The sequence below is a fragment of the Archocentrus centrarchus genome, chromosome 7, assembly GCF_007364275.1.
Source record: "Archocentrus centrarchus isolate MPI-CPG fArcCen1 chromosome 7, fArcCen1, whole genome shotgun sequence".
In the NCBI taxonomy this organism is placed as follows: Eukaryota; Metazoa; Chordata; class Actinopteri; order Cichliformes; family Cichlidae; genus Archocentrus; species Archocentrus centrarchus.
In genome coordinates this window covers 18,015,281-18,041,782 of record NC_044352.1, presented here as the reverse complement: position 1 = coordinate 18,041,782, position 26,502 = coordinate 18,015,281, and the positions used below count along the sequence as shown (strand labels likewise).

Here is a 26,502-nt window from a genome sequence, read left to right as displayed (position 1 = left end):
AGCTATTCAAACCTACCTTTTAAACCAGCTGTAATGGGACTCAAACCTTCCAAAATGATCAACTGAGCCAATCTTCCAGCGTGGGGGTCACTGCTCTGAGTGTTCTGGGGGACCACTGTTTCCTTCATCTTCCACGTTACCTCTAGCTCTCAGCCCTTGGTATTTATTGAGCTTCTCATGTTCCTTCTTCCTGATGTTGCTATCACTTGGTATCCCTACTTCTATCACTACAGCTTTCTTCCTCCACCCCTACTATGTCCTAGCCATCACCAGTTTGTCCATCCCAAGGATCGTAGCCCGGTCGTTCTCACCCACCCTTGGGGGTCGTATTCCATTTTGATCTCAGGACTTGCAGACCATACTTGGCACAGATGTTCCTGTATACCATGCCAGCCACTTGGTTATGGCATTCCGTGAATGCCCTACCCGCTACATAGCATCTTGCACCCTGCTTTTATGTGCTGGATTGTCTCAGGGGTATTTTTGCACAGTCTGCACCTGAGATCTTGCCTGCTGTGGTAGACCCCAGCCTCTACCAAGCTTGTGCTTAGAGCTTGTTCTTGTGCTGCCATGATTAGTGCCTCTGTACTTTCAGTCCAGCTTTGTCCAGCCATTGGTGGGATTTTTCAATATCAGCCGCTTCTTCTGTCTGTCAGTCGTACATTTCTGACCCATGTGTCAGTAATGTAATAAGAAGTGAGTGTGATATATTAACATGTCAGTGTCAGCACACTCCTGTCTACAGTGTTTTAATAAACCAAAACCTTGCTGATTGCACTGTCCACAGATTGAAAGCTGGTTTGTTGAAAGATTTGATTGAACCAGAATGAGAACAACTGTAGAACAACTGTAGAATCTACCACCAAGAGGAAAACCACAACAAACAAAAAAGCATTTGACCTAACCTAACAAGGAATGTTGTTGCCCACTATGTCTTCTGTCTTGTCCTTGTTAGGAGCAAAGCAAAAGTACCAACAGTAGCAAAACAAGAAATAGAGTAGCCTACATTTTGAGTTATTCCATGTGTTTTGGAGACTGTCCAGAAGATGGCTAAAAAAAAGATAGCCATGACGCTACAAAGCTATGCGTAGTATGAATGCAGTACCTGTGCAGTAGCATGCTGGAGCCAAGCAAGAGTCTTAATGTGCAGCTAAAGCCTTGCTTCACATTCACTTTGAACTGAATAAAGTTAGCTGCATTGCTGAATTGGATAATGGGTCTGTTGCTCTGGTTTGGCTGACAGGCACTTGGCAGTGCAGACACACCATGTTGCACCAAAAAAAAAAAAAAAAAAATCCAGAGAGAAAGGGTAGGTACTGGCTCAGTCTTGTCATTTAATATCAACATGGGAAACAAACTGCTCAAACAGTACACCATGCAAACCGAGCTCTCTGAGAAGTCTGCTGTAATTTGGATGGGCTACATTTAACAGTCGCAGACAGCAAAACCTGTTATGGAGGATAAAAAACAAAACAAAACACAGAGCCTGAAGAAGGTTTGCATTAGTCACACTAATTTCAACATGCAACAGAAATGCATACTTTGCTAACTGTGGGTCCTTTAACATTCATGCAGATCAGTTTCTTTACCATTTGCCAGCATAGGAAACTCAGCATCAACTTTATCATCGTCATATTTCTCACTTCTCAACAAATAATTATTTGGTCGCTAACAGCAGAGAAAAATCAGAAGACACATGATGACCCTGTTGATTTTTATAAAACAAATGTTTACATGCCGGTCAGTCCCATCTTTCTCTCTCTTTTCATTATCATCTTGTTCTTATTGCCCATGTTTGGTATCACAGAGCTGTCATTAGAGCATTGTACTACATTGTTTTGTTCTAACATGTATTGGGAAATTGTAATTGTCACAGACAAAGTTTGTTTTTGTGCTGTGCGACGACCTCATTCATACCTCATTCATATAATCACTATTTCTTTATCGGGCTCATTCTTGTTAGTGTCTCTATGTTTGCATCTATATGCATCTGTTTCTGTGAGTGTGAGTATATCTTGGTAATTAAGCAGGTTCGTCAGGGAAATTGTAATTAATATAATTAATATTTTCACTGGTAACTGTGTTTTAAATTGGCTGAGCATAAAATGAAATGATTGATCATTGAGGTGTTATCACAAACATGCATGCAGGAGCTGTTTCCATGCATGTAAACATGCATGTATATTTTTGTAGCACTGTATGTGTACACCTGTGTAGGTGTGCATGGTTCATGTCTGTACCGCTCTGATGGTGGCATTTTTAATAGCGCTTTTTACTGCAGAACATGGTGAATAGATGGTAATTATTGCCAGCTGTGCTAAAAATACCACATCCTGTAGGGTGAAACCTCCTCCATCACTATTCTGAGTTTATTATAAAATGTTTGTGTGGTTTATTGCTATTGGATACATATTTGGCTGGCAGCGGTTTGATAGGAATTTCCTTATCTATCCTTTCCAGAGCTCTTCTGCTTCCATGTGAAATTGGCACGGTAATCTGCTGCGATTTTCCTCTCTCACTCTTTTACCCGCATTGCTCATGTACTGTAAATAGGAAAGCAGAGAGCAGTCTTCCATGCACTCTCCAGCCAGTGAATCCTTCCTTGGAGGTTGGAAACAAACAGCCAATTGCTAAGCCCAATGCTGACTGAAAAAGTGGCCCCAGTCAGGAGGGAGCAGTGAGAGAGAAATGCTTAATCTGTTTTTTTGTTCTCATACTCCCATGTCTGGGGTATTATCATAGACTGCAGAGAGGTGGCCACATTGCTTGTTGATTTGCCAAGATGTTGTGCTTACTAATATCAAAACTGTTTTGACCTGTGTATGCCTGCACTTTCAAAGTGTTGCCTGTTTCACTGTCCTATCACATGCATGGGCAGTGATGTGATTTTTAGGACTTTTTAAAAAAAAAAACATTTAGTCAAGACTAGATTATGAATGCCCAGTGTTCATTGTACAGTTATGCACAACCGGTCAAGACAGATGGCTGAACCTCCCTGAACCTGGTTCTACTAGAGATTCCTTCCTTTTTAAAGGGAGGTTTTCTTTTCCACTGTCACTGTTATACCTTACAGTATAAAGTGCCTTCAGACAACTGTTGTTGTATTTTGGCTCTATATGAAGTTGGACATATGTCACACAAAAAGTTTTAAATACTTTGTTAACACTATCAGAAAAAAGTGGGTCAAAAAGGTGTCCCCATAGAGACAAAGGACACTACATGGACTACATGCATTTCAATCTCCACAAGCCACAAGAGTGCAAGACACACTAATATAACATCCAGGTACTGAATGATATGAATGTGATACTTGTGTTACCTCAAAAAAAATTTTAACATTAAGTATAAGAAATACTTACAAATATATCAATTTAACTATGCATTCTAAATCATGATGGTAGCAGAAATAGAAATGAGAAATAACCTGGAGATAATAAAATGACTTAAAGTGCAAAGCAGGCACTCAAACTTGACTGACTCACACTGCAGCTGTGAATCTTGCAAAGCAGCAGGCAGCCAGGAAGGTTGTTTGGTAACATCAGAAAAAAATAGCAAATGCAAAAGTTTTTGTTACGTGAAATAACACTGCAGAATATCATTGAGAATAAAGAGAAGACTTAAGTACTCACATCAAACTAATTGCAACCATGTGACTATTTCCCACCACAACTGTAAATGCAGACCGAGTGTCAAGCTTGCAAACATAGCCTTCATTTTTGTTCAGCACCCTCTACTGTATCTACCAGTAAACTTTAGCACGACCAGTTAGTTCATTTTTACATTTACCCGCATGCAATAAACTACAGCTACTAACACTAAACCAAGAAAACCAACTGGATTTAAACCGTGCATCACAGAGTTGCAACTTAGTTCATCACTTTTAACAACTACAGTATAACTGTTTCCTCCATATTTCTGCAAGCTCTGAGGAAAGGTCAGATAAGAGCACATCATTTCTATGTCACCTGACAAGGTGAGATAGAAACTCTTGAACACATCTGTAACAGATTTGTCATAGGTTGTGTTGGTTTGTGCGTTATACCCTCATGTGGCTTTTACAGACTTCCAGACATGTTTGACTCAGAGTTGGTGGGCACAAAGTTTAAGCTGCGTGAAGTAGGATTTCAAGTAAGGCATATAAACCCTTACTTGGCCTTTTCCTCCAAGTTATTTACTCAATCTGCTTTCTTGTTTACCCTCTGATTACCTATATCCATGCCCCCGGTTGTTTTCAACTCACATTTCCACACTCTGGGAGTCTTCTTCCTTTCCCAACTGTGGCAAAAGAGAGCAGGGAGGTGAGTGAGGAAAAGAGTAGAGTCTAAGTCAAGATTACATTTATAAATGTGAACACCAGAGGGTGGAGCATCATGGTCAAGCTTTTCCAAATCACATGTTGTGTCTTTTATGCTTGAGGCTGTTGATCCACTGTCTGGCTCTCAGCAGGAAAAATATCAAAATCAACAGAAAGTGTATGTTAGCCTTCAGGAATATGAGTTGGGCACTCATATGTATTGCACTGGCATGATTAGCTGCTTATTGAATAAGCTGCTAAACTGCATAGGTGCTCCTCTAGGAGGCAAACTGAATTCTTGCTATAATGCAGTCAAGCAATATTTTGACCATTCTATTAAAAGTTATAACTAAAGTAAAAAACAAAACAAGAACAGACTGATAGAAATATACAATTAATGTATTACACTCAAACACTTTGCACTGTGTGATTTAGATATGTAGAAGACAGTGACGTGTCTACAGAAGCACTCGAGTAGATTTACTAAAATAATCTAATTTTAACTGAGCTTCTTTCAAAGTATTTGAGAGTATATTAATTATAATTTTAATGAAATCCAAAAATAACAGTAAAATAAGATTGATGTAATTTATTTCTTAAAAAAATAGCTTTAAAGTACTTTAGATTGAGGAAACCAAATTGTGCTTAAAAGAGAATATTCAAGAGAACATATACAAGTTTGAGAAAAAAAGCGAGATAAAAGAAAAAAAGATTTGTTTATAAAGTAGTGGAACACACCTTTATGTCTACTTCAGCTCAGTGTTCTGTAGACAATATACATTTCTGCAGTATTGCTTTGTTTTTGTTTTTGCTTTTGGGTTTCTGTAGTTTGGAACAAATTTAAGCAAAAATATGACTTACTCCTCCTTACATTAAGGCAGGTTCAACATAAATGCAGCAAAAAATAATCCAATAAAAGAAAAGATAACAAAAAAAATAAATAAATAAGGCTATAAACCCAGAACAAAACAAAGGTTAAACTAATCAGTGAGGATTAAAACAGCAGGGCAGACACAGAAAGGGAGACAAAAATATTGGAGACACAAAATAATTCCATTCAAAATAAAACAAAGAGGCTTTTAGTTCTGGTTATACTTTAGTTCTAGTTGGTATTCGTGATATTTATCCCTTCAGTGTTTCCCTCTGGGTCTTTCCTTACATGTTCCAAGTTTATTCATGCGTTTCCCTGTTTCAGTTATTGTTACTCACTTCCTGTTTTATTTTTGTAGTCATTTGTCTTGTGTGCCTCATGTTTAGTTTTACTTCCTCTCCTGTCTCATTGTCTTGATTGACATGCCTAAATGCTCTGCTGCCATGTGATTAGCTGATTAGGTATTTGCGTTAGGGAACAAATGAACAGGTGTACTTAACAATGTGGTTGGTGAGTGTGTAAAAGTTCAATTTTTTTCAGTATCATTATTCTGTATGTTCAGAAGTTGTGCCGGTGAATTGTTTTTGTAAGTCTCACTAGTATTTTATGATTACATCAAACTCAATACAGTAATACTCTTTAAAGGTAGTACATATTACACACTGAATTTATCCTTTTTTGGCTTCCATTTTGAAAGAGGGAACTGAAAATGCTCCACTTTTTTACCTTTTGCTAACCCTTTATTCATCCTCTCCCCCTCTGTCTGTTCCACACTAAGTGAGTGGGTGCTGATGGTACAATCTCTCAACGTAATGCACCGCAGCGTTAAAGATCAGGTTGTTAACACCATGATCAGGGACTGCATTAGTGGCACTGGGCACTCCTTTACTGTAATGCTGGAATGGCATAATTGACGTACTCAACACAGACACCCACACTTGGACACACATGCACACACTTCCAAAGCCTCAAATGATACTCGGAACCCTCCATAGATGCAGAGACACACACACGCACAGTTACACATCATGTTTTGCCCTGGCCTCCATTCAGACACCCACACTCACTCCCACACTATTTAAAATGTGCAGTTTTATTCAACATTAAAGGCCACATACTGTGAATATGAATTAGTTTGTTAGCAGACTAATTAACTGTTATGTTTTCCTTTTTTAATGTTATATTTTCTATACTTTTAACTGCTGTTGCCTCTGGTGACTTATCTTTTCCATTTCTGTTTTTCAACACACTTAGAGCACATACCCAGAACATATGTGCAGCTTTAATTGTTTCTCTCGACTGAGTCATTAGTAAGTGCTGTTTGCTGTCTTGGATATCTTGATAGCCACTTTCATAGGAAAACTTGGTTGTTTAAGAGTGTAGAAGGTTCCCAAAGTTTAAAACTTTTAACAGTAATAATTTGAATGTAAAGCTGAAAATAATCAGAAAGTTGGAATACATAGAAACACTTAAATAACAACAGAAAGATTCTGCACCTGTTTTTGTTTAACAAATTTGGGCATTTTTTTTTTTGACAGCATTTTTTTGAGTCATATTTCTTCCATCAGAGCTGCATTCAGATGACACCTTAATTTACTCAACTCGTTAGCGCTATGATCAAGTAACAGAGGAGCAGAGCATTGCTTACTACAGCTGCATCCACACTGGAATTTGCACATCACGCATCACTTTGAAGCTGACGCCTGGTCGCTTTCAGACGTTCCAGGCTCCGGTTGCCTAGGTAACTCTCTAATGGATTTACTACCAGGTTATATGTCATTCAACAGTATCCTGTACTGTCATTGGTAGTCGCTTCAATCACTTGCCTGGAATTAGAGAAAATCTTATCTCAGGATCCGGCCAAGTCGTGTCACCAGTGGTAATTTTGCACACGGTCTCTTGAAGTCGCCAAATTTTATTCACCTTCTATGTTCACTGGTCACCCCCGTTGCTGTAAACTCGTGCAGCAGTGATGTAATACTCAGAAGCATCAAATCATGACAACTTTATCACTGACATACATTTTTCTTAAAATAAATTGTTTCTCATCAGAAAAAAAATGCCTAGTTGTAATCTGATTAGTCGTTTTGAAAGCACTTCTCAGGAGAAAAATCAGGCCAATAATTGGGCTGGGCTAAGACCTGTCAATATGTCTGAGTGAATGACTGTTAAAAAAAAAAAGTCTGTACAGATCCTATTTACCGATGCATCCAAGTCTGTAACAAAAGGGTAAAGAGGCAAACAGGAGAGAGAATGACACTGCGGTGCATCAAATCCACAGTGAAAAACTGTTTGTTTGGGAGTGAGGCACATGCACTGAATTATCTACATGCTGACAAAGAGGAGGCAGCACTTCATTCTTTAGAGACATGCTGTACGCTCTGATTTCCACCTTTGTGAAGAAGTATACATCTCTCAACAGGATAATGACTGCTAACATATGTCAGAGCTTTATACAAGAAGCCCTTAAAGGCAATAGAAGTCCTTTATGGGGCACCTGATAACTGAAAAAGTCAAATGTTCCTCATAACATTAAAAAGTTGTTTGGGATAACAGCACAGGACATCAGGTTATATGTCTGCTGAGTTAAAACAAGGCAAAGGTATTCTAAAACTCAAGAACTTTTTATTAGATTCAGTTAGTCACTAAAATTATTGAGATGGCATACTTGTGTAAAAATAATAAAAAGAAATGTATTGAATAAAAAAAAAAGATAAAAAACAAACATATCTTCCCCTGTGCTGTCAAAATCTTGGGTCCCCATGCCTGTCCAGTATCTGCCAGTATCTGTTCTTTGGTATTTATTTGTCTTCTAAAAACATAGAAAATAACTTTTCTATGTATTTTAACCAAAAAAAAAAAAAAAAAACTGCAGGTGTTGGAAATAACTTTTATTTAGAAGCTGAGATTTATCTAATTTTCTAATTCCACCTGTTGTACAGGCAGAGAATGAAGAGGGGGTGCGGCCAGCAGAATCAGAGTGGCAGATGGGAAGGAGTACTAGCCTGTGACAACCTGGAAGTTGCAACAATTTTCTCACAGATATAGCGGATACTAGCCAAACCTCACAAATTCAGAAGAGAGCCAATGGGACTTGAACAGCAGGAAGAGACAGAAGGTGGTGGGGAGCATACAACAAGTTAACAATGGGAAGTAAAAATCACACTGAACCAGAAAAGGAACGGGGAAAATCAAGTTGAGAGGCAGAAAAGGAAGTAAGTGAGAGAATGACAGAAAAGGTGTAAAGGAGACGAACAGAGAGAAGACACAGTGGAGCCTTACCTGCAGCAGGTGCATTCAGCTTGGCTTCCATGCACTAGTGTGTGCGCATCTGTGTCTTGTGTAACTGAAACTCCTGCTTCTTAAGTATCCTCAATATTGGCTTCAGACACTCAACATGTTGAGATCAAATATTATTTTTCTGCTGAGTCCCTCTGCACTGTTGGCCAGCAAACAAATCTGATGCTATCCTACTCAGAGCTTACCTCCCTATAGCTTCATTTTGTGACATTTTTAACATTATTAAGTTTATGTTTGTTAAAACTGTTAAATGATTCAAAATTATTATTATTATTACCATTGGCTCAGAATGAACACAAATAAAGGAAAATAATATTAACTGGTATTGTCTTTCACAGTTTTGCTTTGACAGAACGCAACAATAAATAAAGCACATTTAAATAAAACGTTAGAAAATGATTTAGCAGTCACAAAGGCAAGGGTTAAAAGGTCTGATTACATAATAAAAATGTGATTACTGCCATTAATACATTCTTTGTGTAATGTGTGTATTTCTTATGGAGAACTTGCTGAAAGCCCTGGAGAGGTTTAAGTAAGCGTGCGCTCTGGGTGAGGCACTAAGGCCTTCTTTATCAGTGGACAAAGGTACAGTTGCCAGAGGCAGAGAGATCAGGTACAGTGAAAGCAGGTGCAACTGATCCAGCTGTCTGACCCTCATGCCTCTGGATGCCCTCATGTCCTATATTGCCCTATCCTTTTTACAACCCCAATTCCAAAACAGTTGTGACGCTGTATAAAATGTCAATAGAAACAGAAAGCGATGTTTTGCAAATCCCTTAAACCCATATTTTATTCACAAAACAGCACAGAAAAGATATCAACTGAGACAGTCCTAGCTCATTTTGAATTTGATGGCAGCAACACATCTCAAAAGTTAGGTCAGGGCCAGCTTTGTGTAGTATCTTCTTTTCTTTTTAACAGTCCCTAAAAACTGGGGAACTGAGGAGACCGGTTGCTGGATTTTTGGGAGAAGAATGTTGTCCCATTCTTGCCTGATAATGCAACTAAGGTGGTTAACTGGCAAAAGGTCACTAACATATATTGGGTAACTATGGGTGGGTTGCTTGCTTTTCCCATCCAGACCATGTCTATTATTAAAAATTTCTATTTGTCCCTCTCAGCAACTTCGTCTCATCTTCTTCATCATTACATTCCATAATAATCGTTAAGCAATTAATTAATTTTATTTAACTGCATTTTATTTGTTAATAGACTATTTATTTAATAGTTACTAGGTTACAGGTTAAAAGAAGACCTTTTAAAATTCCCTCTCACCTCCTTCTATCGTTTAAAGCACAATTTGAAGTGATTCCCCAAAGACAGACAGCCAAAGTCAAATGAAAATGCTGTTGTCAGAGTCAGCTCATTTAAATTCTGTTCATTCTTTTGGACTGAAAAACACAGGTACTATAGTGGTTGTAGAAAATAGGTGGTATTCCAAATATCATAAAGGTCAGTGTGGCTATGATTTTTTTGAGAGTTGTGAGCCAAGTCTCCAAAGTGATTTGCAAAGTAATGTCTTGTACTGTAACTCAGGCAAAGTCATGCAGTGGCTGATGTTGCCTTGTGTTTGCCCACAAGTCTGCTAATCTGCTTGCTGCTCTGTGTGTTTTGGTCATTTCATCCTCAGAGAAGCATTTTTTTTTTTTTTTTGGAAAAAAAACTAAGCACAGTGAAAGATGAAAAAGCAAAAAGGACTGATCTTTTAAAGTTTTGTGTTCATGCAGAGGTAGAAAGAGTCAGGTAAAAGCCTAAAAATATGAAGCATAATATGCAACACTGGTCTCCCTCACCTTGAAATGGCAGTGTTCCCCTTGATAAAAGGCTAATAAGTCTAATCAGGCCTGATTAATTACACCGATAGGCACTGCTGTTGCCAGCTTAATTGATGGCTTTATCTGTCTTGCACTGTGCTGAAGGGATGATGGTGCCTCTTAGGGAAGCTAGAAATGTTTAGCCCAAATGAAGGTTATTGGTGCCAGAACAGAGAACTAGGGTGATGGGGCAAGTGTTTTTTTCATCCCATGTGGGAAAGGGCCTGTTGAAGTAAGTTGTACACCTGTGGTCTAAGTGCTCGTGTCCACACAGATTCACTCTTTACTTGGGCCTGCTGCTTTTTAGTCCCACCCTGCTCATGACTCAGGAAGTCCAGAGAGTGTCTGTACATCTCTGATGATAACACACGTACTGGGACTTTGTATTAGACTTAGGGGTATGGCTATTTATTTTTGTCAAAGGCTCTTTTCAGGCCTTATTGTGTTCAGTTTCAAGAGAAATGTAACCGCAAGCCATGCAGTCACCACTGGACACCTACCCAAGAGAGTGTTCTCATTGCTACTGAGAGTAAGAACAAAGGATATATATTTTTCTATTGACATAAAAAATACATAGAACAGTGCTTAACAGCATTTGTCATTGTAAGCACCCACATAACTGTAATGATTTTGAAGAAAACAATTTTTATGTTTAGTTTATATTAAACTTAAACTTAGCAGAAAAGATGGATGGATGGATGGATGGATGGATGGACGGATGGATGGATCTCTGCACTTCACCTTCACAACAGATACAGGTAGAAAGAGATAGAAAACACCTTTTAAAGTATGATAAACTTTAAACATGCTGGTTTTAGCTTGAATACTCTTTTCTGCCTCTGTATACATCTGTGTAGTTGAGTTCCATGTAAACAGTGAGATGTATTTCTTTCATTTGCTTGAGTATATTCATCTATTTGTTGTCTTTTGTTCTCCATTAGCTGTAGCCTTTGCAGGCATTGGCCTGTATGGTAACTCAGACTTAAGAGCCTTTGGGATGCTGGGAGTCATGTGCTCTATATTTATCTAGCTTTATGATTTATTAATAGTCTCCCCAGTATGCGCAGTACTAAAAATACACTGGAGCCAGTACATCTAGCTAGCAAGGGAGTGTTCAGAGGTTTGAGGAGAGATTTGTCAACTCAGCAGCTTTCCACTGTAACAACATGCGCGTCTGGGATCATCCAAGGATTCAGGTTGCCTCAATACACAAACTACTGACTGACTCAGCTCTTTAAGTGACCCAGTACTCCTATACTTTGGATTATACAGAGTGACTGAGCAAGTTTAATACTGAAACTGAAATGCATGACTCTAAGTGACACTTCAGGAAATTAGTTAACTGCAAGTGTATGTTATGTTATCTGTGTGCCTTGTTTTATGTCTGTTTCCCTCTCTCTTGCTGTCTCTTTCTAGTATGAATACTTTAATGCAGTGCTGATCAATGAGGTGGATGAGGAGGGGAACAGTGTAGAGCTGGGAGGGGAATTTATCCTGCAACCCAATGACCATTTTAACAACCTGTCAGTCAACCTCAGCCTCAGCGTGGTACAAGTGCCCACCAACATGTACAACAAAGGTATGTTCACAACCCCCAATATAAAGTGAAAGTGCTTATGTTTAAAATGTGTGTGCATAATACAAACTTAGTTTACCAGCCCAAAAAAAGGACTAAGAACCCTAGTCTAGAAATGTAGGATCAGCAAAAAAGTTAGTGTCCTCGCCGATGCGCATTAATCTAGGCCTATGTCAGAAGGAAGATTTGAGTTCATTAACTGTAACTCTTTGGATCATCCCTACCACATACTGACTTAATTAGCAGTTAAATAATTAGACTTCTGCTAATTTACTATCCACTTAAGTCTAACCAGAGAAGTCATGGCCTTGTACAAAGCTCAGTGGACAGCGTGAATGTCATGTCAGCTTAACCCAGCTAACAGAGACAAAGAAATTATATGGCGAGCGAGAGAAGGAAAGAGGGTGAAAGTAAATGAGAAAGAAAGTAGGTTAAGTCAGACTGATGGAAGGTCTGAGCAACAGATTAATTGCAGCTAGGTAGAAAAAAGAGAAGAAGCAAATGAGAGTGACAGGAGGTGAGTGAATGAAATGAAATGAATGAAAGTGCTAGGAGCTGGGGTTGGCAGGCTTGTAGACTGATACAGGGAGCGCAAAAGTAATTTTGATTTGATTCACAGGCAAATGAGTAGAATCACACACACACACACACACACACACACACACACACACACACACACACACACACACACACACACACACACACACACACACACACACACATATTCGCACAGGCTAATAGACACACACCTACACACACAGACACACAGCTTTAAGGATTTCACATTTGCAAGATTTGTTCATGTGTAGCAATAACTTCAGTGTATTGACTGGAACGTCAGGGAGCTTTTCAAGAGCTGAAATCTCATTTTTCTGTAAAAGGAGACTTAGAGACATGTCCTTAGGGTAAGATGACGTTTGTGGACAATTACTAAACCTTTTGCAACCGTTCTTGCCTGAATTTTAATTTCTCAGTGAAATTACCAGTCTTGTATGTACGTGTCTTTAATACAGTATTTATTGTTAAAATATGCTAGCACTTAGATGTATATTTCCATGAGTATTCCTTGCTTTCAGCCAGGAAGCCAGCAGGTGTTTAGATAGAAAATAGCACTCTGCTGAAAAACACAAGGTGTCATATTAATGTGGGTGTGGGGCTACAGGTGCAGCTGAAAGGATGAAATATGATCCAGGAAGTCCAGTTTTAGCAACCTGTCTATGCTTTGAAGGGTCATCTGATGCTATAGCACCGCACAGTGCTTCTTCTCATTGTAATCCTAGACTTTAAAGCTCTTTAAAAGGTGGTAGCAGGCAGTCTAACAGTCTTATTAATCTTTCAATAATCTGTGCTTCATCGTATTAAATTGACGATGAAAATGAGGAGAGTTATTTATTTATTTGCAATTTGTTGGTCCTGTTTTAAGCAATTTTCCCTCTTTTTCTGGAACACTGAACATCATCTGGAACGATTAATGAAAAAAGCTGTTTTCCCCATACATACGAGCCAATCACTGTCATCTTCACCTGTTCTTAATGCTGTCAAAGCGTTATTTGTAGGCTCTGTACTTCATAAATTGTTTGGCATCAGCTGTGATGAATTGGAGTCCCAAGTCCATGACAGCAGAGAGCTCCATGCCCCTCGAGATTAATCGCAAGAGGAACTCGCCACTTTCAAACATCCATCTTCCAACCAAAAAATATCCCAAACAATCGTTTTTATGATGCTGCATGACAGGAACATGTGCCATGGATGAAGTGAACACATTTACAGGAGATCAAAACAGTCTTATCTCTATACATATGCTGTTCTCATCCATGTGTTCAGATCCATACACCCACATAGTTTCTTAGTCATTTTATTTAGCTGTCCTCCCTGATCACTGAATGTAACCTAATAACATTATTAATGACAATAACCTGAATAATGTGATTTCCGATCTTGCGCAAACTAATGCAGCAAGTAACACATGCACACCTATGTGTGACTATACTGTAGTACCAGTCAAAAGTTTGGACAGACTCTCCCATTGATTTGAATGGGAGAGTCTGTCCAAACTTTTGACTGGTACTGTATATTCACATTTTTTGTACAGGATCATAGCAGCGCCTTAGGTTGAAGTAAGGAGTGTATTAGTTGACATGAATTTAAATGACAGCTTACGGAGGAAGTAGAGCCCATACTTCCTTCCTCATCATGAGCTGAGATTGTAATAGACACTCAAACTGCACCAGAAGTGACTATTGTTGTGTAAATATGGCCTGGATCAAATCCAGCCTCCTCTCAGCTCCACTTCATAGAGGTGGATGGGTGTTTACTATCAAGAGAGGGCTTTAGTGTGCTAGCTTCCAGAAGAATAATTCAATCATGGCTTATTGGCATGACTGTTGACAGCAGAACAATGCTGCCAGCGTAGACGATGATGGGAAATCTGTTATCTACTTTTCTTTTTCTTTGTCTATTAGGTACTTGTCTGCCTGTCTCACAGTAATTTTCTAGCTCTTTCTATCTGCCTTCCCGTCTTTTTTTATTGCTGTCTAAAGGGTATATTTTGTGTCTGTCCTGCCATATACTTGTGTCTTTTTGTCTGTTCATCCTTTTCTGCTCCCATCTTTTTCGCCCCGCTTCTGAACCAAGTAATAACCAGCTATAATAAGCTTGTCTGTCTGGTCTCTAACCAGTACATTCATAACACTCTCAGCCTGTAAATTGAAAGGAAGGTTTAGTAATTGGATTTGCCATTTGGATGGAATTATAAGCAAATAGTATTGTACATAATCTATGCAGTGTATAGCTGCACATGGTTACCCTGGCAGATGTGTACTAAATAAGCACACATTTCCAGTTTTACCAGCTTGATGCAATATTAAGCTTACTTTAAGATCATATCTGTGTGTGTTTGTCTATTGGCACTAATATAGTCAACCTTGTTTTGTTTGAATTTGGATATTTTGCTCTAGATTTTTAATTGGCAAGCTATCTGAGTTTAATTGTAGCATGGGATTTACAGACTAGATATCATTAAGCCTAAGGGGCAGAAATTCAGGATGCAGTAATTACTTATAAAAAATGTAGTTTAGCTCTGGTGTGTAATTACTGCACCCATTCATTTGAATGGGTGTGTGACCATTTCTAAGGTTTTATATATCAGAACATAACATAAAATCATCTGGGCCTTGGCACTTTTTAAAATGAAGAAAATACAACCTCAGATGAACTGAAAAACAAGACATCTCATTATTTGATTAAAAAAAAAATTAAGCCAAAATTCAGAAGCAGTGTGTGGAGAACTAAGTACACCCTCACTGCTTCCATAGGAGTTAAGAGGGTAAGGAGCAGCCAGGTGCTGCTAATCAAGTGCACTTGATTAAGTGTAAACTTCCTCTGTAATAGCATAGGTTTTGGCAGTTTGCTGGTCTGGAGCATTAAGGTGTTATTACAATGCCAAAAAGGAATGATATTAATGCTGAATGCTGCCTATCATTAAAAGAGCTATACACAAGCAACACTGTAAAGAAGGATGGGACAAAATTTCTCTACAACAATGTGATAAAGTTAGTGCTGTAGAGGTGGTTCTACAAACTATTAAATCATGGGGTGTACTTAATTTTTTACACTCTGCTTCTGCATTTTGGCTTAATTTTTGTTAAATAAATAATGACATGATGTAATATGCAATGTGGTGTTGTTCATCTGAGGTTACCAAATTTTAAGATCTGTTAAAGATCTTAAAGATTTTAATGTTTGATGTTTTTTTTTTTTGTTGTTTTTTTTTTAAATCATGTCCTGATCCATAAAACCTTTGAACTGAAAGAGGGTGTACTTTCTTTTTACCATGACTGTATGTAATTAATACACTTTAACATTTTGAGGCAGAATAATCCTCAGTCTCTTCTATTCCTCCTCTTTTTCATCTTTTTAATATTTTATATATTTTCTCTTTTCTCTCATTCTTTTACTCATTTTTTTCCACTAACTGTTTTCCTGGATCACTCTTAAATTAACAGTGCCTGGTTGTGGCCTGTGGACATGCAGTGTGTGAATATGATATGACTGAATGAGCAGGCACCAGAGAATATATGTTGCAACCTTCGGGACTGCGAAAAAGAAATATTTTTAACCTTTTTTTTCCCTTCGTTGAATGTGTGTCTGCCTCTCCATTTTTCTCACTCAGACTCTGCAATTGTCAATGGAGTGTACTGGTCTGAGGCCTTGAACAAAGTGTTTGTGGATAACTTTGAGAGAGACCCATCACTCATATGGCAGTACTTTGGCAGTGCCAAGGGTTTTTTCAGGCAGTACCCAGGTAAGTGTGTTTGTTATAAGGATGGATGGGAGCTGGGGATGACTGTCTGTTTTTGTAATTAAGTAGCTTTCATGAAGCAGAAATGGTAATTTTTAGTGACTGACAACTGGAGACTGGAGGTTAGCAGGAAGAGAGAGAGAAGAGTAGATATTAATGCACAGAAGTGGGAGTTTGCAGAGATAGGAGAGTGGGTAAAAAAAGATATATTAAACAGCTGACACAGGTAAGGTGGAGTGAATAATTATAGAAGTATTATAAAGAAAAAATGAGTGTATACATATTATATGTAGCATTGAATATGGTAAGTCTTATTTGTTTTCTAACCTTTTTACTTTTTTCCATGGCACACATTCTGCACAGCTCAGTCTATCATAGGGCTTCCTCATTCTCCATTGTAAGTGTCTGACCTCAGGGCCTGCAGAGTCATTGCTGCATTAAAGCAGGTAATGTTTTAGGGAGATTCAGCTGTGACAGAGAGAGAGAGTATGTTTTGTAGTTCTAAGGATTGCTTAAAGAACTGACTTCTTGGCCACCCTTTTTTAATCACTCTGCTTAGATAGACATCTTTGTTTTCCTTTCATACAGGTTTTGGATTTCATTGTTCATCTATTTGATTTGTGTCATTCTTAAAGGAATCAAATGGAAGCCAGATGAACACGGCGTTATAGCTTTTGACTGTCGAAACCGGAAGTGGTACATCCAGGCTGCCACCTCTCCAAAGGATGTGGTGATCCTGGTGGACGTGAGTGGCAGCATGAAAGGCCTAAGACTGACTATTGCCAGGCAGACGGTTTCCTCCATACTGGACACTCTTGGAGATGATGATTTTTTTAATATCATTGCTGTAAGTCTGCACAGTTGTACACTCAGATAGGCACACAAATGTGTTCACAAAAACAAACAAAGATCGACATCTTTTGCTTCTCAGATCAGAGGAAATGCTGGAACGAATCAACTTTCTCTTCTGTCATGCCCACAACCAATTAACAGTCAGCTGAATGGAGATTTAAAATGCAAAAGAGGCAGATTTGATTGGATCCAGCCCTCAGGCACCTTAAATATTGTTATCGTATTTCAGCCTGATGCAACTCTGCAAGTGTAAATGTGCGTGTGACCATGCATGTGTCTGATGTGATTTCACATCAAAACATCGCCACAGTCACTTTCCGTCACTTTCCCCATTGAACAAAGTTTTCATTATCATTTAATATCCTAATCATGTTGAAAACTCTTCTTTGGAAAAACAGAGAAAAAGAGGGTTTGACAATCAGATGGAAACATATTGTTTTTCCAGACTCTCTTTAAAGGAATGTGCCATTTTGACTTATGTGTTTCTTCTTTTCTCTTTTTGTTTGTTATTTCTTACTGTGTCACTTCTACTGTGTTGCACACGTTCTATAATGGAAGTAATATTATTTTGTCTTGCAGTACTTGCATTTGTGGCGTAAAATGATGTTTATGGTCATGCACTAAGATTTAGTTATGTGGGGCAAAATGTCAACACAGCCAAAGAAACCAAACCTACAACCCCCCCCCCCCCTCCCCCACATCTACGCAAAGACATGCACATAAACCGATAAGGGCAACGTTACTTGCTTTGGGGGAATACACATTCTTTGTCTTTCTTAGTCTAATATGAACTATTATTGAAGGATTAAGTGGTAGATAGATATGATCACATAATGGTAAGTACTGGATTATATGTGTACTGTGCAGCATGTGCAACATAATGTGTACTTTTTATCCAGATGAGTAAAGTTTGTAACATCTTCACACTATTTTTTTAATGGTAGATTAAATGGTTCTTTATGAATATGCAATTCAAAGAAACTAATATTTCCTGTGTAATTCTCCAGTATAATGAGGAACTGCATTACGTGGAACCATGCCTTAATGGAACTCTGGTCCAAGCAGATGTCACCAACAAAGATGTAAGTATTTCTTTTTTTGATTTTGTGTTATTTTCTTCTGTTACAGTCAGCTGGAATTCACTGATCATTTCTTCTGACTGAGTTCCTGCTCAGGTTTAAGGCTGGTAAAAGAACACATAAATGCATAATGATAATATAAATAAATGAATATATAAATAACAAAAACAAAATATTTAAATCATTGTACTGAAATTTCAAAAAAGATACTGTATAAGATTAAGAATGTGGGACATAATGTATTAGCAGGGATGCAATACAACCACTGACATGTCAGTGGGCTGAAGTAAGTTAAGTAAAATTTATTTAATTTTATACAGAACTATTCAAAAACAAGGTCATTTAAAGTAACAAAAAGACATTCAAAACATATGCAAACGTCATTATATAAAGCATACACAAACAGTGATGGAAATATATTAACAACTAGCAACAATTAGAAGCCAAAGATGAACAAGACTAGAGTTGTTTTCCAGGTTTGCAGATGTCTAGTTTTATACACTGCTCAAAAATAAAAGGAACACTTTTTTTTTTGCATTTTTGGCCACAGCGGCTTTTGCTAGCAGTGGAGAGAGACAGGAAATGGGGAAAAGATACAGGGGAAGACACGCAGGCAAATTGGCAACAGGCCGGGACGCGAACCCGCGCCGCCCGCACCGCAACGCGGCATATATATGTGGTCGCCGGCTTCACCACCAAGCCACCCAGGCGCAAAAGGAACACTTTTAATCAGAGTATAACAATTGGGTCAGTTCAGTTTCTGGGATATTCATCTGGTCAGTTAAGTAATCAGAGGGGGTTATTAGTCAGTTTCAGCTGCTTTGGTGTTAATGAAAGTAACAGCAGGTGCACTAGAGGGGCAACAATGAGACAGCCCCCAAAACAGGAATGGTTTTATAGGACACTCACACCAGCTGGCCACTGGTTGTCTATACCATAGAGTTGCAAATTCTAGTTGTAGTATTGTAAATGAGCTGTAGCTGTCTGACTTTGGACATTGTTACAATAGTCTAATCTGCTAAAAATAAACACATCAAGTTTTTCTGGATCCACTTTTGACAGGCATCCTGAATAGGATGATTTTGCAATTGTCTTGGTTGTTGAAATTTAGGTCAGAGTCCATAATTACTCTAAGATTTCTAGGCTGGCTTAAGGATTTAAGCATCATGCTTTCTAAATAGGCAGATTTTTATTCTTTAGGACCAAAAACAACGGTTTCAGTAATTTCTGAGTTTAGCTGCTGGAATTTTTGGCTCATCCACTCACTAATTTGTTCAGTGCAATTTTAGAGTGAGTGTAGAGGACTTTAGTCCTGAGGTAATACTGATATGTACAGTTATGTGTCATCTGCATAACAATAATAGAAAATATAATGTTCTATAATCTGAGCAAGAGGGAGCATGTACTGTATATGTTAAATAGGAGAGGTCCAAAAATGGGCCCTTGAGGAACTCCACATTCAGATTCCTAATTACCAAGTGACACTAAGTAGTCCCTAGTTTGTAAATATAATAACAGAATCCAATCTTAGATAGAATATTATCAGATAATCACAGGTTTACATAAGCTTAGAATGACATATGTAAAGCTATGTATGTGATCTGCTAATCAAATGGCTGTGGTAAGAGGCAGAGTGAAGGAGTCCAGTGTTAGAGGAGCACAATGTTAATTCATTGGAGGTCATTATGTTTACATATGTAATTTTTATGTTTTATAATCTTTATTTACATTTTATGTCAAGATGATGCAGTTCCTGCTGAGGCGTGATTCCTTTCTTCATCTCTGAGTCTCTGATATATACAGCATAGACTCCAACAATAATCCGGTCTCTCATAAGGTCCATTTCAAAATTCAGTTGTTAAGCTTTATTGTTCCAGACCAAAGCCTTTTGACACAGCTGTTTTCTAGCAAATGCATGGACTGCCTTCCATGCACTACATGAAAGTAATGCAGAATTCTGTGTGTGTGTGTGTTTAAGTTAGTTTCTGTTTACTTTGTAGAGAGTGTACACTTATGCATATGGATTAGCATTGTGTGTTTAATTTCAGATGGTAGTTTTATGTTGTCTGAGTCAGCCGGCTAAGAGGGAAAGGCAGTCTGCAGCAGTAGATAAGGCTAATGTTTTCTACTTCAGCTGAGGGCAAGAAGTAGCTGTCATGCTGGAGATTTAAACTTACTGATCTGACTTTCCAAAATCTGTTATTTCATGCACAACATCAAATGTTGGAATAAAAACATATGTTTTTGCTCCACATAAGTTTCCATATGATACACAGGAATTTGACTATATTAGTAGTATTTATTTGCCTAAATGCAAGTCAATAGGTACGTAAACAAGTGAAGTCCACCGTGTCTGGTTGTCACTTGCATGTGCAGATGATGTTAGAGATCATGTCATCCCTAACATCAACTCTTTTGGGTTTTCACTAAAGTTAATAGAAATGCAACTGACTTAGACTGCAATCTGAATTCTTTGTTCTCTGAAATAAACTGAACTTAATATTTAACTGACTAATGTGAGGAGAAAAAATAGTTCTAGTAGAGTAGGAGTTCACAATATAAAAATAAAGGGTACATTTACAGCTTGAACAATGTTTAGTAAGTGAAAACTTTTTTTTTGCCAAAATTAGAACAGTATTTTTATGCCAGTACCCTTTCAAATCCATTATTTCTAAGCACAAAGTACTTGAATGGATGCACCTGAAGGGCATGAATTGAACTTAGAGATAAACTGTTAACAACACCAACAGAACAACAAATAATTACTTGTATGAGCCAGAAAATTCTACTCATATGGTACTGAACTATTGGTTTGGATGTCATGTTTGATTAGTGCAATTCCTATTGGTTTATTGGTGAAACAGGCCTACCCTACTCAGTTCTGCACATACTACTCTTTTTTTTTTGTTCAGCAACACCACTCTTTCATGCAGGTATCAGATTTGCATGTCGCCATATTAATAAATAACTTATCATAGCAATCAAAAGATTAGGCTTAGCAAGCTGTAATGTGAGATATTTTGGTAATTCATTAGAATGTCCCTACACCCTTTTGAGAATCAAAGGTGTCTGAAGCATTGTAGAGTTTGATGTTTGATGCACATTTCTGAGCCTTGTGGTGCAGGACAAAAGGTTGGGCACATTAAGCATTGCATTCACACTAACACACACATTTTCATTCTGCCCCTTTAGTACACTGCTGTGCCAAGAATTGAACATAGCCCGCTGTGCTGAGAAAAATCACTTCAATCTTAACTCACAAGCACTCACATGCACACTTGCTCGCAATAGGTAAAGTCTGCTATGCTCCAGGGTACAGCCTTTTGTTGAAACAGATTAACCTTTTTATCCACATCCATTGCAATGTCCGAAACAGTGGAAGTTGTTTTTCTCTGCACAGTTCTCTGTACATTGTACTCTCGTTATATGTGTGTGTGTGTGTTTGTGTGTGTGTGTATGTGTGTGTGCACGCGCGCACGCAAGTGAGCAAGCTCTGAAATGGCCTTATGCTTCTCACTGTGTATTCAGAGACTTTCCTCCTCCCATGAGTGAGGAGGACAGAAGACTGGAGGAGATGACTAGTGTAGGGAAAGGGAAGGGAGAGTAGGCAGTGAAAGAACAAAACCCTGGTGAGGACCATGTTGTACATGGGGTAAAGGTTTGATCTGTTCCTAAATCATAAAACCTGACCAGATTTCAAACTTTGTAGAATATACCTCTATTCCCAGTGGTAATATGGACGTGTGTAAGAAGGTTACTGACATGCATGGGTGGAGAATTTATTTTATCAAGTAGCTTGATTTAGCCAGTCTTAATAAGAAATGTTCAAAATGCCAACTACAGGATCTAAATACTTATAAACAGATTAGACTGGATAATCTATGTGTGTGTGTGTGTGTGTGTGCGCGCGCGCGCGCGTGTGTGTGTGTGTGTGTGTGTGTGTGTCAGGACATGCACGTTACCCCAGGGCTGTTGCAAGTAATGAGATGTGCACATGAGACCTGTTCACTTGCTGAAAACATTAAACTCACCATGAATCGCTAGAGAAATAATGTATCCTTCAAAACACAATCATGCCTGCGAGCAGATGCACACACACACACACACACACACACACACACACATGAACACCTAAATACACTTATACACACACACAGTACACTTTCAGCTAAAAGCAGGAGAAGGGAAAACTGGTCATTATAGTTTTTTTCAGTCAGTATCTGACATTTTACTTCAAGATAATGTGGTAGTTAGCCAGAAACACCAGCTCGGGACTGAATTGGAGAAACCATTTGACCATCAATGTAAACTCTTCACACATAAATGATGGTAAATCAAATTCAGCTAAATATTATCTAGGATAAAGAGCCAGTTTCATAGTTATCTCCTGCTTCTGCCTTTGTTTTTTTCCTTCAATAAAGACCTGTAATTCTGTCCCCTTTTGTGTTTTGTCATTCTTGTTCTGTGCTTATTTCACCAGGATCGTAATGTTCTCAAAACTTTTTCCCCAGCATTTCCGGGAACACCTTGACAAGCTGTTTGCTCAAGGCATTGGGATGTTGGATATAGCTCTGACTGAGGCTTTCAATCTTCTCAGTGACGTAAGTAACACACTCATGCGCGATCACTGTCGTACACGTGCACACTCCCCAACCACGCATACACATCAGTTCTGTGCACAAAATTAATTAGGGCTGCAATTAATAGCTAAATCAACTGATTCATGTGAAAAACCAAGTAAACAAGGCGCTTGATGACTCAGGTTACTGATCTGACATCTCCTAATTATGGACATGCAATTAAACGCTCATCCACAAAAACACAAAGACACGCATTTATTCCAGATGTACATATTTCAACAGCATGTATCTTTTAAAGTGTATTCTGCAATGACAAAGGCAGTGACACACTGCATAATGGCATCTCTCTGTAATTTTATCTCACAGTAGCCCTTCTACCTTGCATGCATCCATGTGTATTAAAGGCATGCTATTATTATTCCATTAACTCACTGTTACAACACAGTTAGCTTCCATGATCCAGTGGAGAGTCTTGTAAAGATACATTATAAGCTCTAATGGGAAGGAGCTGGATGAATGGTTTGTTAATGATTGAACTGGTTAAATTTACATTTGGATGAATGAGAAGCTTTGTTTTCTCCTTCTGTGTCTTTCTCTGTCTGTCTCTCTATCTCCAGTTCAACGAGACCGGGAGGGGCAGTGAGTGTAGCCAGGCTATTATGTTGGTGACAGATGGGGCAGTAGATACATACGATGCCATCTTTGCCAAGTATAACTGGCCAGAGAGGAAGGTAGTGTATCAGAACACACAAGCACACACATCATATTATTCTGCAAATATGTTCCAAGACAGTGTGGTCAGGGTCAGCTCATCTCGGTTTCCCATTATACTTTGGTCACAACTTCATGAACATGTAACCATGTATACCAGTGCTAGATGAGCACTGGAGAGTAGTGGACTAATGCCCTCCTGTGGCTACAAATGACTTCTTAAACTCACTGTTGAGAAGAGCAGAAGTCCTTTGGACACAATGTTGAAAGGATCTCCTGAGCTCTAACGCACTCTCAAATACATGAATCCACAGAAAGAATGAGAAGGGCATCGTTCTATAGGGTTAGGGCACTGATTTCTAATATAAATTTAAAAATTATTATAACTAAATTAGAAGTACAGTTGCTTGAGAAATGCTTAATTTCTTGGTAAATCTAACCAAAAAGACCAAGAAGACCATGGTTTTTCCATGTCTTTTATTTTTGCCTTAGTTCTTTTTGACAAGCAGAGGATGTTGAGTGTACCCAATATAGGATGTTTTAAACAGTGCATGGCACTGTTGAGAGAAAAAACAAAAAAAAACAGCATGGTTTCTCTGCTGTCCTGCAATGTTATTGTGGTGCTTTCTGACAGGCTATGAAATGCAACCGAAGGATAGAAGAGTTGGGGGGGCAGGGGGGTTATTCTCAGGCCATTTTTTTTCTGTAAAGGAAAGCACACTGGGTCTTGAAGCTTTACAGGTTGTACACATTCACCCTCGGCACATACTATATATACATAAAAGTGAATATGACTTTAGGGTAATGCATAAGGGTACACAAAAAGTTCCTACTTCCATTGCCTCAGGTAAACCCTAAATGCTTATATGGCAAATGCTTTTAAGTGGCTGGAGAGGGATGGGCTTCGGGATTATTTTAACATTGACTGTTTGAGCAGATGTTTCTGTGTATCTGTGCCTTTTAGTTACTATTAACGTCATACTTGACAATTGTGTTTCTGTATGTCTGGTACGGTCTGCATTAAAACTGCTGAAAGCCCTCCCCTCCTGACAACCCCTGCCTCAAGGCTGAACATCAGAAAGTAGAAAGGGGACAAGGCTGCTAGATAGTTCCATTTAAGAGAAGCCCCACTGATAATAGAAGTCTTCAGTCTCTGTCACTCTCCTCAGTCTGCCCCCCTCCTGCCAACCTCCCACCCCCACCCACCACTGCTATTTTTTAATGGATTCCTTCCACCACTAGAGAATCACACCAACTATACAAACAGGCTTTGGAAACTGTGGGTGCAAAAAATTTGCTAAATGTCTGTATTCAGATGGCATGCTGAACACAGACATGAATTTGTCTGTATTCAGCAATGGTACAGAAAAAAAGTCATGAAGAGTTGATTACCATGAAAAATACTAATAGCAGTCCTAAAAAGTCTAAAGTATTTCTTTTCTTTCTGTTATAGCAACGATTCTTTTCAAAGTGATTTACTCTTAATGTTCAGATAACTGCCTTTTTTTTCTTCTTTTTTAAAACTAAAGCCAGAGATAAACCTACAAAACAAACTAAAAACAAACATATATCACACCCAAATATTCACATATGTACACCTGTCTGCTACATGAATGCATCCATGCAAAAACACCGACATACTTTTTACACACGCCCTCTCATACACATGCGCGTATACAGTGCTTGTGACGTACAGGGCTGTAAAATGGAAATCTCAGCACTGTTTGAAGTGCTTTTTAATAAAGCAGGGGAAAAACAGCCGATGGCAGTGATTAGAACAATCATGAGTCTCTTGACTTAAAAGACTCGCTATTTTCCGTCTATAGTTTTGCCAAACTCTGTCAATTACCTGAGACTGTAGCCTCCTGAGTTGAAAATCCCCAGACAGCTAATTTGTGATCAAATTGTTTGGCAGGTGGATTGACCTCAGGGACAGAAACCTGGGATGTGCCATTGGTGTATTATGTAAACTGAATACAGCGTTCCAAGCTGGAACAGATTAAGACCAATTAAAGTTGAACACTGTGTACTGTACATGCACTTAAAAAATTCTGAGTTGACTGCCTGCGTGCACGCGAATGTCATTAATTTGTATTTGTTAATATTGTTCTAGGCTGATAGCATTATATTGCATCCAGTGGCTTATTGTAATCATTTCAAGATTACTTTTTTAAAAATGAGTTCATAGGCATCCCAGTATTGTTTCCTCTGCTGTTATTTCCTTTGTACTATAGTGAAAAGTCTATCTGGCCACAATGAATCATATGATTTGTCTTTAGAAAGTCACCACTGCATCCAGCAGCTTGCAGTGACTGTGGCAGCTTCAGGTGTGCCTGTAGCCACAACTGTGGGCAGACCTGCAGAGGCAAGGGCCCTGCCAATTGGAAGATGCTGCACACTGTCTGGAATTAGAAGTGAGCCACATGTACATGTCGCAGCATTAGGGGACAGATATACTGCCCTACATGCAGCAATGACCATGCTAGCTTTTGCATTGTCTTGTGAGCTACCCATACCTTATCTGTTGCCACCATTTGGCAGTGCATCATGAGGCAGCATTTCCCTGCATTTGCCAACATTGTGTCTCTTGTCTCAAAGGGTTAAGCATAACTGCCTGGAGATTACTATGCACTACAGCCTATAAAGGGGAATGAAATATTATTATAATATAAAATTAAAATTGATTAGAAGTTAGCAATTTCTGAATCTTTCCCAAGACTGATAAATGTTGGGCTTGAAATTAATTTTAAGTGTTGGGTCACTATAGCTTTAGTAATGGTAGAACAAAAGCAGACTGTAAGATAAGAAATTTAATTAGTGACAAGACTGAGACTAAAACAATGTGTTTATGAAAGAGAAATCATCTACTATCTTTAGAAATATTGGCATAAGGTTATCAGGATCCTGTGATGCAGTAGTTTCTATAAGTTTAAATGTGTTATGCATCACTTCCTTATCTAAAATCATCATCCATCCATAACAGTGCTTGATAAAACCTGTTAGAGCGTCAATCTGAATTCAAACAGAACAACAGTACCCCCATCCAATCAAAGCCCGCACAAACATGGTTCATTAATGCTGCTCAGACAGCAAATAGAAACTGAAATCTTCTACGACCAAAAGTC

At 38.5% G+C, this 26,502-nt stretch overlaps 1 protein-coding gene across 1 annotated transcript in view; it reads left to right on the top strand.

The window, feature by feature from the left end:
- The window catches only part of LOC115782776 (voltage-dependent calcium channel subunit alpha-2/delta-3-like), a 126,612-nt gene that overhangs the window by 43,881 nt on the left and 56,229 nt on the right, over positions 1-26,502 (top strand). The window contains exons 5-10 of the mRNA XM_030733189.1: positions 11,696-11,858; positions 16,027-16,158; positions 16,791-17,002; positions 18,015-18,089; positions 22,598-22,687; positions 23,284-23,397. Of these exons, the coding sequence (XP_030589049.1) occupies positions 11,696-11,858; positions 16,027-16,158; positions 16,791-17,002; positions 18,015-18,089; positions 22,598-22,687; positions 23,284-23,397 (786 nt within the window). The remainder of the gene's footprint in view (positions 1-11,695; positions 11,859-16,026; positions 16,159-16,790; positions 17,003-18,014; positions 18,090-22,597; positions 22,688-23,283; positions 23,398-26,502) is intronic.